At 36.9% G+C, this 15,049-nt stretch overlaps 1 protein-coding gene across 4 annotated transcripts in view; it reads right to left on the bottom strand.

The window, feature by feature from the left end:
* Window positions 1-15,049, bottom strand: part of IQCK (IQ motif containing K) — a 61,460-nt gene that overhangs the window by 16,758 nt on the left and 29,653 nt on the right. For 3 of the 4 annotated variants that reach the window (XM_080556517.1, XM_080556516.1, XM_080556519.1), the window contains 2 exons: window positions 9,901-10,012; window positions 6,964-8,442 (listed from right to left, as the gene is read on the bottom strand). In XM_080556517.1, coding sequence (XP_080412643.1) covers window positions 8,342-8,442; window positions 9,901-10,012 — 213 coding nt within the window. In that variant the 3' untranslated portion in view covers window positions 6,964-8,341. Of the gene's footprint in view, window positions 1-6,963; window positions 8,443-9,900; window positions 10,013-15,049 lie in introns of those variants that run through there. The other variant, XM_080556518.1, reaches the window with a different exon arrangement.

Raw genomic sequence — 15,049 nt, 5'->3', positions numbered from 1 at the left:
TATTATTAAAAACTGCAATGATGGGTAAAAGCACAATTATGGCACTGGAGGATTAGTTCAGACTTGTGCTGGCTGATAACTGCTGTGCCTGTGTAAGCTCAGTTCAGAAGATCACATATTTTGTAGCTTATCTAAATTGCCATCTTCAATTTTTTTCTCTTCCAAACATTCCCACTGTAGTTTCAGAAATGAAATGTTCCTGTAATCTTTGTAACTTTTCAGAGATGTCTGAGTCTGGGGTGTGGACCAATAAAGCAGAATCTACATCATGAGTCTTATGACTTTTATCACTACATTCTCAGCTGTTAGTGCCAAGATTAAACGTTCAGAAACATCCCAAGCATCTTGAATGAGGCTTGATGAAAAACACCACATACTCACTACTTTGTTCCTGGATTTTCTTTCATTTTTTAAAAAGAAATTGTAATGTCTTTTGTGTCACTGAAAGCTTAAATGTTTACTTTTATTTCAAAAGCAATAACATATATGAATCCATTTAAAATCATTTTGAATATAGCACCTTAGAAGTGTAAAACCATGGAATACGGGCAGGTCCCCACTTACAAGAGCTCCATAATGAGATGAATTAAAGAATTACAGCTACAGTTAAAGGAGGGCAGATGAAATTAAAAAAAATCACTTTAATATCACCTGAAAACATGACTAAATTTCAACCACCTTTGATCAAAGCGGAAAAAAAATACGAAAGGAGGAGACTGTCAAATAAAAATGATGAATTCCTTACATTTTATGGAGCTGAATTTTCATAAACCACAGAGGTACAGTTTTTAAGAGATTCATTAGCTACTCGGACTGCCTCTTAAGCTAATCCAACATTACCACCTACAGTACATTTAAAATATATTTTTAAACCCTAGCATAAGGTGCTCCATTTTCATATAACCCATTTTCGGTATTTTTTGGGGGAAACTACTCAGTCTGCAAACATGCAAGCAACTGTAACTTCTTTTATGGCCTCATTAGTAAGCATCTATTAGAGCACATGACTATATTCACAGGTTTGTTTATGAAATGAATTCCAAGAAGTTTCATTATGTAAATTTTTTTTTTTCTGGGACCAATTTTAATATTTTTCCCTTCCTCAATTCATTCTGTGGTGATATGACATCATTATGTAGTGCAATACGATTATGACACAGCCATCCTTCAAAAGTATGCAAACTAGACTTCCTCCGTTTGACTTGACTTGGTAAGCCTATTCAATTTTCAAATCCTACTTCATAATTCAGGTGGAGACACGTTACAGCTGTAGGAGTGACTGCATTTCCTTGCTTCTTGACAACGTGCATCTGTTCCTGCTCCAGCACAAGATGTGCTCCTAAAATATGCAGCCTATTCTCCCTTTTATCGGCAGCCTCATTCATGTTTTCAAGGATTTTCCAATGACAGAACACCTACATTTTGAGTTCTTCAGCACGTTGCTGGTTGCATCTTCCCAAGGGAAAAGTCTTTGTTTGCAAGCTCTCAGTATAGGTAAGTAATAACTTCTACTGCTAAAGGAGAAATACAGCTTGGAAATCAAATGGTGCGTAAAGGAATATTCCCTCCTGTATCTGGAAATCAACTCTCCCCACCTGCTGTGAAGATTATTTTGTTTCTCAGTTTGGTTTAAGTAGATTTTCCACACACTGTGTACATTCACTGCACCTTGCAAAGCCAAGACTATGGTTGACCTCTAAGAACTGGTAGCTAATAGGGTTGCAAAATTTTTTTTAAAATATAAAACCAAGAATGTTTATTTTTTCTACTATTCCTCCTAAGAACAATGCTTTTTAAACATAAAAATTTACTAATTTTACCCAGGTAAGAAGAAGAAAGGAAAGCCCTTAGGAAAAAAAATAGCAGAAAGTACTAGACTGTGTGTGTAAAGAACTAATTTTTTCAACAGCACACCAGCAGAGAGAAATAATTGTTGTAGCACTCTGTCTTTCACCTAAGCGATGCAGTAAGATTTAGGTATTTTCAAAAACAAAAGCCAAGTATTTTCAACTTCCTTTCATTGTACGACACATATGTTTTCATTTCCAGCAGTGTCTCATCAGTACTGCATCTGCAGAAGGTACTGCTCAGCATCACAATGGCATGGGTTTCATCCACTGCATGGAGGCACAGGCCTGATCGATCAGGCCATTAACCAAAGACCTATTTCTTTTTAAAAGCACTAAAGCAAAACCACATCTGGAGCTATGTGGGATACCAGCTAGAAAGCAAGAAAATGCAGCAAATTATGTCCAGTTTGAAATGGGTGTTTTAGGCTGCAGGTATTGACAAAATTAATATGGGCAGCCCTACATAAATGCAAGTTGGGAAAAGAAGCTCTCCTAAACAAACAATCTAATGGTAGATCAGTAGCCTCATGAAACCAAAAGCAGCCCTTCCTATGGTGTTTGCTACTGTCACATCCTGCCATGTACGATCCCAGACTACAGGCAGGTAAATGAAGCAGCTATTTGAATACATTTACATTAAAGTAATTTCAGCAAACTGGAATAAGGAAATCAGAAAGGCCATCATCTTCAGAAAAAAAAAAAAAAAGAAAACAAGCTCATTTACTGTTCACTCATATCCTTCGGAGGGTTTTTTGTTTGTTTGTTTTTAGTAGCAGTATTTTATGGTGAAGTGAATATTTTAATAAACTTTTGTAAAACATTTTGGAACAAATTTATCCCATCCGTTGTGCTAAACCAGTGGGGCTATACAGAGGAGGTTTCTCTTTCTCCCTACAAGCCTGACTCTGTAAGCCACTCAACTGAGCCTTCAGTGTTATGCTTCCCTCTACGCTTTCAGTCTGGAAGTAGAAACTGTTAAGAGTAAGTACTTTCACACCTTAAATATAGACCTTTTTTTGGAATGGAATTTTACAGCAGTGGAAGAGTGGAGCAAACAAAGTGCCAGCTAAGTATGTTATAGCTTTCTGATCTCAGGTAGAGGCTGAAAGAAACATACCTTTTTCTTTCCACTCAAAAAGAAATTTAGTAGCTCTATGTACTAAGAGTTCCACAGTCCTGCAGGATGCTATTCATTTCCCCACTTCCTTTTCTACAGTAATTTTTATGCAGTTTTCACACATTATATCCCAGAATACTCCTCAAAACTATCAATAACTAGTATAGAAGATATAAGGAAAGAAGAATAACGAGTTACAAAGTAAAAAAGAAAAAAAAAAAAGAAAAGAGAGACAGAGGGAGATGCTTTTAAATGTGTTTTTTAGTGTGGGGAGAGTCAGTGGTTTATATGAGGTTACATTACATCGTGGCCTACCGAACCAAGCAGACATACCACGTAGGGTATGGTTTCATATGACACAGTAGGCACAGGACAGATTAGCTGATCCAAAAGCCAGCTGCCGTCACACGTGGGCAGTTTTCCTTGCCTCTATTACTGCTGCACCATTTCCCTTACGCTGGAGCTGAGGGCTGTGTCATTACAGGGCCAGTCAGCTGAGCGGGCTGATCCAGCAGAACACTAACCCAGAGGCTGCAGCGCAGAGCTGGGAGCAGTGCTGTGGCAGGGCAGCCAGCTGAACCGACTCACCACAAACAGCCATGATTGTGAGAGCTGGGAAAAGGAAAGGATGGCAGAAACTGTGGTCAAGGAAGCACAGGACTACCTTTTCAATGGGCATGTTGTTGGTCACCCTAGCCACCCAAGAAAAATCATACTTCAGGTCCCTACTTAAAAAAAATAAACAAACAACACTCAAAAAATGTTTTGTTCGGGTTACATTCTAACAAAAACTGTAATTTCACTATTTGTTTCAATGATGATGAATACACTCACTGAAAATGAGAAAATAAATTAAGAATGCCTTTGGGCTTTTTTTTTTTTTTTTTTACGATATAAAGCCTTTGGACTTTTTTGTTACGATACATCTACATTTATAACTTCCTTTTGATATCCTTTTTAAGCATCACACTGGTCAAGAACATACAAACATACTTTTATAAAATTATAAGTATCTGCCCGAAACATACCCGTGAAATAAGGTACATGTAGCATTGTGCTGAAAGCCACAACACAGCAGAATCTGACTGTTAGCTTGCATTTTGGCTGATATTTTCACAGAAGGTATGCTGATCTTTCTAGTAGTGTCAATAGAATCGCATTACTCCTTGAGTCAGCGTTTTCTAAAAGCTATTTGGCAGCTCACCATTCATCCCCTACAGTTAGATTCAACACTATTTACAGCATCTACTAAACAGAGTTAGAGTCGTATACAAATTTAAGAGAGACTTCATTGTTATTCTTAATGTAGTTAACTTTGTAATACATCGATATATTTGTTAAAAAAAGAGCTTTTCTCCTTTTTCTTTTGATCATGAATCCCATTGCTCTATTTGTGACATCTGAGTTTTTTGTAACAGCAAGCGCTTTGGTTTAATGCAAAGAGCTCAGTGGTTTAATTAAAGGGGAGATTTCACAGTAACTCAGTTCAACCAAATGCCTAGAAAGATGAGCTTGAAAGGTAGTTGTGTTGTGCTATTCATTACTGTATGAGCGCTCAGAACCCACTTCAGTGCAAAGCCAGCTGGGTTAGATTGAATCACTGATGAAGGCAGCTTTACCCAAACTTGTTGATTTTACAGTGAAACAGGGTTTAACAATGTTAATAAACAGCAGAATAATAATAGCAGAAATAAGAGCAGCTGGAGCACTAACAAAATTAATTAAGGCATTACAGCTGAGATTGATAATGAAAACCCCTGGACAGTAACTTCTTTAAGTAGTACAGCTGTTTCCAGATAGCCATCTGTCTGTGCCCCCCGGCTATTTTATGTACGGATACTCTTAAATTAACTTAGCAGGGCTCAGTTAAATCATTACAGAAACCATTTCATAATATTGCAACCTAATGTGATATAAACAATATGAATTAGCACTGGTTTAAGAAAAAAAATGAAAAGGAGCAATTTTACAACATACTTTGAAGTGGTGGAACAGCTGTGTGTCCTATAGTCCTAAAACAATTAATCTGATGACAGGAAAGCTCTATGGGGGTGATTAAAAGGAAATTTGTTTTTCCTTCTGAAATAATTGGTAAAGAAGGCAAAGGAAATCTTATCATTGCATTACTCTCCAACACAACCTAAGTACAGTTTATAGAAAAATTCACTTTCTTCAGAGACAGTTCTTTAAATGAATCCATCTGCCAAATGGTACAGCCGCTCCCCCTGTCCCCACTTTTCTTACTCCCAGCATTTTGAAGATGGCTTCATTTATCTTCTGAAAACATACTTTGAATTTCAAAAAATATCTACTTGTATCTTGTGTTTTTTTTGAAGATATCTACATTTTTTAAAACTCTTATTAAACCGTAGTAAACAGGCTATGAAATCCCACAAAGACTTAAATAAAATGTTGGTCACTCTACCAAAATTTTCTTTACATATAGTTAGGTCTGCTAGAAGACAAGCACTTATGTTGGATTTTATTTTTCATTATTTCTGTATACTGGTACTAATTACTGTTTTATTTCATCTGCCAACTGTAAGTTACTAAAACTATGAATTCTGTATGCAAACACCCCACATATATATACACACATACAGATGCATTTTTTTTTCCTATTGTTATGTACTATTTCACTCCTCAGAATGAATTATTTTCAGCCATAAAATATCCCTTGAGCAATTGCATGGGTTGGTAAATGAAACCTGACTTTTGTGGATTAAAATTGCAATATAATATGAATAAATGTTTGGAAAATCTATGCGCCTCTCATAACAAATTGCTATCACAAAAAAAATAAAATCATGACACTTCTGTTTTCGGTATTTGTACTAAAACATATACTGCACTGAAGAAAATTCTTCATGTTCTGACCATTTTGCAGTGAAGTGAAGCATTGACCAAAAAGTCCTGCATATAGCAAAGTGCAGACACAGAAAAGTGTGCCAGCTCATAACACTTTGCATTATATAATGCTGAAATAGCAAGGCAACCAAGGAGGCCATGATACATAAAGGAAGGTTTTGAACATGATGTCTTTTGAAAAATTACTCTTCTATGACAGCTTTAACTTTTCTTTTTCCTTTTTACAGATTTCATTGTGTGCAAATATTCCTAGCTGATACTTAACTGATTTTATTATTTAAAAAATTCTACTGTGAGGCTTCTGCAGACCATATTCACACTTAAGCCTTCACAGCTGAAATAGAACAGCCAGGAACAGCTTTGATTGTGGTCCTTGCTGTTGGCATAGACGTGCAGAACCATAGGGTGTTGTCATTCATTACTGTCTTTGTTAGTTCTGGGCTGCCTCTCAGAGTATCTAAATATCCCCTCAAAGAAATCTACTCCTATTTGTACTGGCACCAGCACTGTTATCAATGCAGGCCAGTCCTTCTTATGCAAACAACAGTGAATACTGGGAAGGAGCACTGGAAGAATGTCATGCATTTTGGAGTGTATGCAGAACACCAACTAGTTCTGCCATCAGTGTTAGACAAGTAGGTTTCTCCATTGGATACTTTCTAGTGAACTGAGGTTTTAATACATACACTATAAATCTTCCAAGATCAAAATGAAAGCAGATTTCACTGGACATATTCCATTAAATATCACCACGCAGCTGAAGCTAGCCTGCAGGAGCTTCCATCCAGCTCACATTTTCCCTGGGTATCACGAAGAATGGCTGTTTGGGCAGGAAAACACCTCCAACAGGAAACTGCTTTCCTCCCACTTGCAAACATGCAAACCACAGAACTATCCAGCGGCTGCTGCTGCTGTCACCATCTGTTAGCACAGGAAAAGCAGAACCGGAGTCAGACCTCCCTCTGTGTAAGAGCTTTGTCCGATGTACGTAAGCCGGGAGCAGTTGCTGAGGTTGTCCAGGCCCTGGGCATGGCGGATGCAGTACTAGGACGTGACTCTTGCATCTGCCAACATTAAATCACCTGGTGGTACCAGCCTGTGCATGTGATTGGCAGGTGAGCGCTGCAGATGACAAGAGGAGGAGGCACATAGAGGCAGCTTTTTAACAGCTTACCTTGTCCGACAGGATGACAGTTGCCACTGATTCATTTTGTATTATGTGATAAAATTTATTATTATGTGATTATGTAGATTACTTCAGAAATCCAGAGCAACGAGTTAAAACATTCACTTCCAGTACTGTCTGTTTGCAAGTGGGTTTAAATACTCTTCCACTTCACACAATAGAGGAGAAATTGTGGTACAACAGCACCATGTATTAAGACCTCTATTTGAAAGATTTATACTATAACTACTGCACCTTGTGTCCATTAGAAACATCCAGTAGGAATACCTACTCACCCAGTTGTGATTGCAGAAATAGTTGTTGTTTTACATAGATTTCAGACTGCTTAACAGCAAACTTAACACTGAGAAACTGCAGCATTACCCTGACTGGATCTCTTAACTAGTGCTATCCAACAGCTATACAAGTGTAACTAGGAAACAATTGGAAAGAAGTTTAAGGAATCAAGGGCTTGTCAACAGGGAATCTTGAAAATATGGAGACCTTACCCATTTACAACTTTGTGTTTGCTGGTATTATGAAAATGTAGCCCATCTGGAATTGCCAGGATTTCACACACAAAAAATCTAGCATTAGTTTAAAATGTTGTTATTAGCCCCAAGCGCCTATTACATTTATTTTATATGAAGGAAAAACGACATCAAAATATGGAAAGCTGAAAACAAGGCGCTACTTTGTAATTCCAGTTGTTACAACGATTGTTATTAGTGACAGATTTCCCCCTTCACCTTTAGGCAAACTTTTCTACAGAAGATTACAAGCACAAAGGGAAATGTTTGGAACTTTCATGTCATCCTTTTAAGCCTGATCTACTTGTGACTGGATAGATAGACTCGATGCACAATAAAAAGTGAAAGAATAATTGCAGTGCATTAGGTTAATGACTTGACTGCTGTTAATTCCTTTGGCATTTACTGAGCATGGACTATTTTATAATTAAACTGCTTGGTAGAAAAGTTTCATTGTATCATTTATTAAAAAGCAGGACGATTTTGAAATTAGCAGTAGCCACAAAAGGTTTGACGACTAAAGTTACTGAAGAATTGCAAGACTCTAATTATATACAACAAGCCCTAATTGCTACAGCAGTGATATTAATAAGTACTCTTTATGTACGGACATCCTTACTGTAGTTTCTAAAACAAAGCATACTGTGAGAATGTCAAGCACTCAGTTCCAGAATACCCTATTTCGTATCTGTGCATGAATACAATAACTCCACATAATTAAGAAGAAGAATTAGCTTGCATACAAAATTCTGAAAGAAACAACATTTGAATGAAGCCGCAGTAGGAAAAATTCCATGTCTCAGCTTGGACTTTAAATGTCTAGGAATTGGGCATGTGGCTCAAGAAGTCTAACCAATAAAGCAGTGACAAGGCCTGTAGGTGCAGAGAAGAGAAACAGCTCCAAACGCTGACCTACAAATATGCAGTGCTTCAGTAAAAATGCCTAGGTCATTTGACAACACTGAGACCAAAGGTAACCCCCATTACGATGAAGCTGCCCAATTCCAGACTGCGCATCAGCGATTTTCTGCCTCTTGAAATCCAGAATTGTTGATTTTTCTGGATAATTGGCATCTAACCGACCAGCTCTCAGTATTTTTAAAAACTTTCACAGAAAACTGATTCTAAACTCCCTTACCCTACAAGAATTCAAAAGTAAATCTCTCTTTTCCCAGTGAAGTCCCACGAACGCCAGACTCCGAATTAGGCCACTGACCCTTTTGTGGTCTGAGCTGAGGAGGTCTAAGACTTGCCCCTGACTGTTAGCGCCTACCAATCATCTGGAGGCTGGCATTTCTTCAGCTGTGAACAGTAACCAGCTATGAGAATACCACCCCAAATTCTGCTCCGTTTAACCAAGCTGTGGGCTTCTGAAAGGGATTATCCCTCTCTCCCCCAGCTCACTTCCTCTGCTGTGGTACATACAGGGATCACGTGGAAACGATGTTGTAGGAAACTAACACCAAAACCTCTCATTGATCCAAACCCATGGTGCACTTACACAATGGCTGAAATTGATGTAAGAGATACGGGGTGGGACACCCCTTCTGGCACGTCAGAATGAACGACCACACAATGGTGACTGGTAAAACAGAATTTTCCCTCTCAAGAGCTTACGAGTCATATAGCTGAATGACCTCTTCTACTGACTTGTAATTCACATCCCTACGTATATCACATGTGAGTCTAGCCACAGAGGCTGAAAAAATGTAGACTGGTTGAGGAGCTAGCGAATCCTCCTGCGTTGTTATTAGACAAAGAGAGCAGGCACAGAAAAATCATTATTATACCATCGTGCCTGAGTAAGTAAAGAATAACTTCAGCCCTGTCAGTAAGGCCTTGTCCACAATCAGAGCAAAAAGGAAACACGGTGCAGTGCTGGTTCTTAAAGGAACCTGGCCTCATATCCCTTGGCAATTATATATATATGTAAGAACAGTACTGGCCAACTTCTGTTATAAATAACTACAGGAAAATGCCAGTAGAACATTTACCAGATAGAAATACTGCAGTTTAGAAAAACTACAACACAACCTGTCTGGTAAAAATCAGTACTCAAATGTTGCATAGCTGGTAGAAGTTTAATCCTGCCCTAGGAAATACTGTGCCACTACATTATCGTAGTCCTGTGAAGTTACTGAGCTTTGGCCCTGTATCATACTTTCCATTGGCACTTTCTGCTAGACAAGCAACTAACTTACATAGTAACTGTAAAGAAATAGCCAGGCATTTCCGCCAGACATTGCCTTCTTTTGTCACTCATGATCAGTGTTCCACCGCGTGTCTTATTTCTTAATACAACTTGAAGTATAACAATTAAACATTTAATGTTAAAAAAAAAAAATCATTACAGTAATTTAATCCACTTACCTTTGGCTTCCTGCTTAGTCCAGAATTCTTCCACTCTTTGAGAAATGTTTTCTTCCTCTCTCAACTGCTTTTGCCACTGACGTAGCTCTTGTACTTCTGTATCACAGCGGACCTGGAAAAGGAAAACAGAATATTCAACTAAAATTATGTACATCCGTGTTACCCAAGATGACAAGAGGTATTTTTTCTGTGGCTGGGTAAATATGTGACATACATCCTTTTTGCAGGGCTTGATATAAAAGTATGATCCCAGAGGTTTACAGTTTTCAGCTTAAACAGAAATAAAAGCCACGTAATTGACAAACTCCTTTGAAAACATAAATATGCCAATTAGGGGATCATTTTGATTACCGAGGACTCCTGAGAATGTGATTGCAGTGAGACACTCATTCTTTGAGTTAATTAAAATTTAAAGCATTATACTGAAGGGTATTAGTGCCTTTAGAAAACCACAACACTATAAAACCAGCCCATTGACCAACATAATAGAACAGAAGAGGCACATGAAGGGTCATACAGCAGGAAATTTATTCCAGCAAATTGATTCACACCTGCTACCAGCTGCAAATAGGCTTACCGACAGTCTCAGCCACACAATTTTCACAAACAGGAGAGCCATTAATCTATTATTTAAAGTAATTGGAATGCATTACATGGTATCCATTCTTTAGCAATCACTCCTATGAAGAGCCTAATCCTGCTTCCATATAAAATGATAATAGTAATAGGCCTTGTCCCCATTTAAGTTGAATTCCTCTTTTATTGCTTTTGTACTGGTATGGATTCTACTAACATAAGAAAGAATTTAGCTTTTACCAGTCTACCTAAACTTGCTCTAAGCAAGACTTGATTAAATAGCAGTATGTTGCCTGTCATATACCTTGGCATTCACACAATTACTACCTCCAGTGTTCGAGCAAAAATCCAGAATAGATACCATCCCTTGGACAACAGCAGGAAGGGGACATGCTAGTATTTGCTTAAACAATGGGAAGTTTTTATTCTCTTAGAGTCACATTCAAATTATAATAGAATTATTTAAAATGGAGTTTCTGTTCTTTTTTTTCTAATTGCTACATAGATGAAATGTCATTACGCTTTACGACTTAATGTCCTAGTTATTCAGGCTGAAATTGCGTAACATGGTAGAAACAAGCAGCAATAAGCTTGGTTTCTCCTGGACATGTTTCTACTTTCATGAAGCTGACTACTTAAATTTTCTAGTGACTTTCTTATATTTATTTTATTCTTACATGATATGGTAATGAGTTTGCTGTGTGATTTGAACTCTATTACTCCACTCCATTACATCCCAGTTTTCACATGCTTTCCTGAAATGCACACAGCACAAAAGAGAAGGATGCAGTTTTCCACTTGTTAAAAACATTAAACAAAACAATATGAATTATTTAGCAAAAGTATTCTTTCCACACAGAATTTCTCCTTTGTGGTGCAACCATGAAAGCAACAGACAGCAACTGTACTCTAAGCGTAGTTTTCAATCCACTTCAGAGAAGATAACTTGCCAGATTTCAGATATATATTTCAGTGCACTGACAGAGCAGAAATACAATGCAAGGTTGTGTGATCAATACAGGCAGGGAAGACTTTTACTTAGTGACTTGACATCAGATACCTCCCAGGCCTCTTAAAATATCCCATTATACTAATACAGGTATGTATTATCTTCTATAAAAGATATATTTAGTTCTTTCAAGGTTAATATAAAATTTTTAAAATTAATAACAAACATTAATGTTATTAGCTAAAAAAATCATATTATTTTTTAATTAAAACCATCAAATAATGTTTCAAAAATACAATATATTAATATATTAAAATACTGCAAGGTCCAATATCAAAACCAAGAAGTGAACGTGAGCTTCCAGATTTTTAGAAATGTGAAAGAAAAAGGAATGTAAATCTGTCACTTTCAGTAGAACAGGTGATAGGAACTTAGCAGAATCCTATCTACGTGTTCCAAATATTCTTAATGAACTCTAATTTAACATAGCTCTGATAATTTAGCAGAAAGTAGCCTCTATTTCGTAAATCAGAGTACAATTCTAGCATGATTAAAAAGCCATGACTCAGCAGCCAAATCTCCAGGTAAGTAATCTAAGGTTTAAATCTTGCCCAAACAACTGATGACTCTCCTGCAGATCAACAAAGCATGAAGCACTGAAGGAGTCTAACAAAGAACTGAGAGAAAGCCTAACGTGTCTCTTTAAAAACCCAAGTCACCCGACTGAATCTATACTTGCTGTTAAGAACAGCAAATATTTGCGTGACCTTCTAGGTTTCAGCCTTTGCTAGTCACCACACCTTCCTGGAAAGGAAAATAAATTATGACAGCAAAAGCACGAGAACGCTTTGTAAGACATAAAGATAAACCCACTTCAATTTGGATTTAATTTTTGCTCAAACGATATTTATACACAAAATAGCACTGAATATTTACCTAATGCTGTCCAGTCTAAGCTCCATAGTATTACAAGATTTATATAGTCAAAATACACTGTGTTCAATGCTAGGTTCAATGCTTGTATATTAAAAAAGGATAGCACTATGGAAGGATAACACTAAAGCTTTGGACAGAAACATTACAGAAAATTCTATTAATGAAAAATTCATTCTGCCTAGAATAGTTATGCAAATTGTTAATATTAAAAAGACCCCCGAGACTAAATGGCAATAAGCACAGATTCAGCAGTAGAAGAGTGAAGATATACATTTTCTTGAATTGGAGAAGTGCCTGGAAAATTGATACCTACCAATCCAGGGTTTTCATCAGATATTGGAGTACTGCCTTGGCCCATGACAGATGAATGGAACATCAATAAAAGAGGATGTAAGAATTAAAGAGAAAAATCTGATGAAAGAGCTGTCAAAAGCCTTATTCCAGCTGTTCTTGCTTGCCTTAAAGAGACCTCTCAAGATGACATCTTCCTTTCTGATCTCCTCAGAGTACTATGCAAGACTGTTCTGGTGTGTCTCATATATACACGTGCAACAAATGACATTATCATTACTCCTTTGGACTACAGTGGTTACCCAATATTATGTTATTTATTCCTGGAACTTCAAGATTGTTTCCGCCAGGAATGGGAAACAGATAATTTTAATTAAAGTTTCTTTGGAGCAAGCCTTCATATTTGTAAATCAAGCACAAGATTTCCACAGTCACAATGGACGTGGCAACAGCAAACTGCCTTTTTGCTCAAAACCCCCTACACCTTTCTTTATGACAAGTTCTACACCCAGAAACCTTTTCCATTAGGGTCACACAATAGCTACTATCACTTCCTGGTGGCTTTCTTCTGCTTAGGTCCTAATCTAACATTCTGCAATCTAATTAGTTTTCTCCTTTTTACCAGAAAACGGTTATAGAAGTAATTGGATTGCTGTTTGTGTTTCAGAGTGCAGCCTAATGTTTCTGTAGCTAACACAGCTTTTTATTAAGGGATTTAATTCTTGATTAAACTTGAAATAAGTACTCATAAATGTCTTTGTATGAAAGATTCTAGCAAAGACTTTGTGGATGACAGCTATTAATTATTATTACCACAACAAGTATTTTTCTGAAACCTGCTTCAGATAAGGATGTATGTACACTTTTAATTAACTTTTTGTTATCAGAAAGTGCTCAATATTCTGTACCTACAGGGTTCCTTTTCTTCACATAGAAAAATCCTTACTGCCTGACACCTTGTTTTTGCTGAATCTCATGTGGTTTTGATACTGGCACGTGCAGACAGCTACATGTGGCAGAAACAAGTGAAATATCCATGCAAAGATGCAATGCTCAGTCAGTTACAGAACTAAGTAAAGTCTACTGCCTACATCAATATAGCTAACAAAGTATCTCAAAAATAGTGATTCCATACACGATGTGTCAATGAAAAATTACCAGCTGTGGCTTCTCACACATTATATGACATCATTTAAGAATAAAATTTAAAAAAATTTACAAGGTTCATGTCTGGGATATTTGTTTTAAAAGCATATCATCTGAACTATTTTCTAATTTTTTGGAATCTACTTTTATCATTACTGTGATGAATTCTCATTTAAATCAAAGATAACGTTACCCTGTGTAATAACTTGTTACTAATGATTTTGACTTTATATTCTGATTTTAATGTTAATTTTTAAAAGCCTAAGTTCTTTCAGCTCTAAGAAGTTAAAACATGTAACAGCCAATTTTATAGTCTGAGTTATTTTCTCTGTCTTCTGCTTTTTTAAGCTATAGTTACCCTCGCATTTCTAGGAACTGGTTTAAAATTTTCACCATAGTATTTATCATTCTAAATTTAACACAATGAGAAGGGACAGTGCCCTTTGGAACCTCTGGTTGAAGCACAAGGTATCTGAGCAACCTTGCACTGCTCAGCTCTAATGGAACTGTTACTGGATGTTTGCCTTTGCAATAATCCACTGTGAGGATGCCTGCAGTGATATTGTCAATGCTAATTAATGTTAGTGTCAATGCCATCTCTGTTCAGAACAACAAAAAAATCAAGGAAAACGAAAAACAGCAACTGTCATAAAAATCTATCAGTCAAGAAGATCATTTCAGGATATTTCGTCACCTTTGTCTGCATGGCACATTAGAGTAGCAACTCTTATGTATTCATGCTTGTTAAAATAGTAAAGAACTTAACAGAGAATGTTTTGTTCTGACTGTGATTTAAAGAACAACTGATGTAGAGACAGAGATGCATTACTGTCCATCACAATGAAACTACTGCTATAGCTGGAGGCTATTTACAACCTTAAATTTTGAAAAAGGCAGTCAAAGATGCTTCTTTTGGATTTTAAGTCCATTTTTTCACAAAGCATGAAGGTGTTAGAGCCTTTCTAAGAAAGGCTTCCAGAATCTTTTCAGCATTTTCAAAATCATTTATATCGTACCCTAGGCTTAGCACTGCTGTCGCACTCCAAAATAATAGTACAAGCCAATCTTCTTCAGAGTTAATTTATGTTCCTCTCTTTTCCCCCTCAAATTGGGGACCGCATTAGTGCTATATTACTAGTATGGCTTGCCATATCTGCTTACCATTTTGTTTTTCCTTTCCTTGAATAACAGCCTTCATTCCTTTCCTGTATCTCCTGTCTTGTTCTTTGTCTCAATTTTATCTTTGTTTCT

This window comes from Anser brachyrhynchus (genome assembly GCF_964034855.1).
Source record: "Anser brachyrhynchus genome assembly, chromosome: 15".
NCBI classification, from domain to species: domain Eukaryota; kingdom Metazoa; phylum Chordata; class Aves; order Anseriformes; family Anatidae; genus Anser; species Anser brachyrhynchus.
Note: the sequence above shows the minus strand (reverse complement) of the source record. Positions and strands in the feature narration are given on the sequence as shown.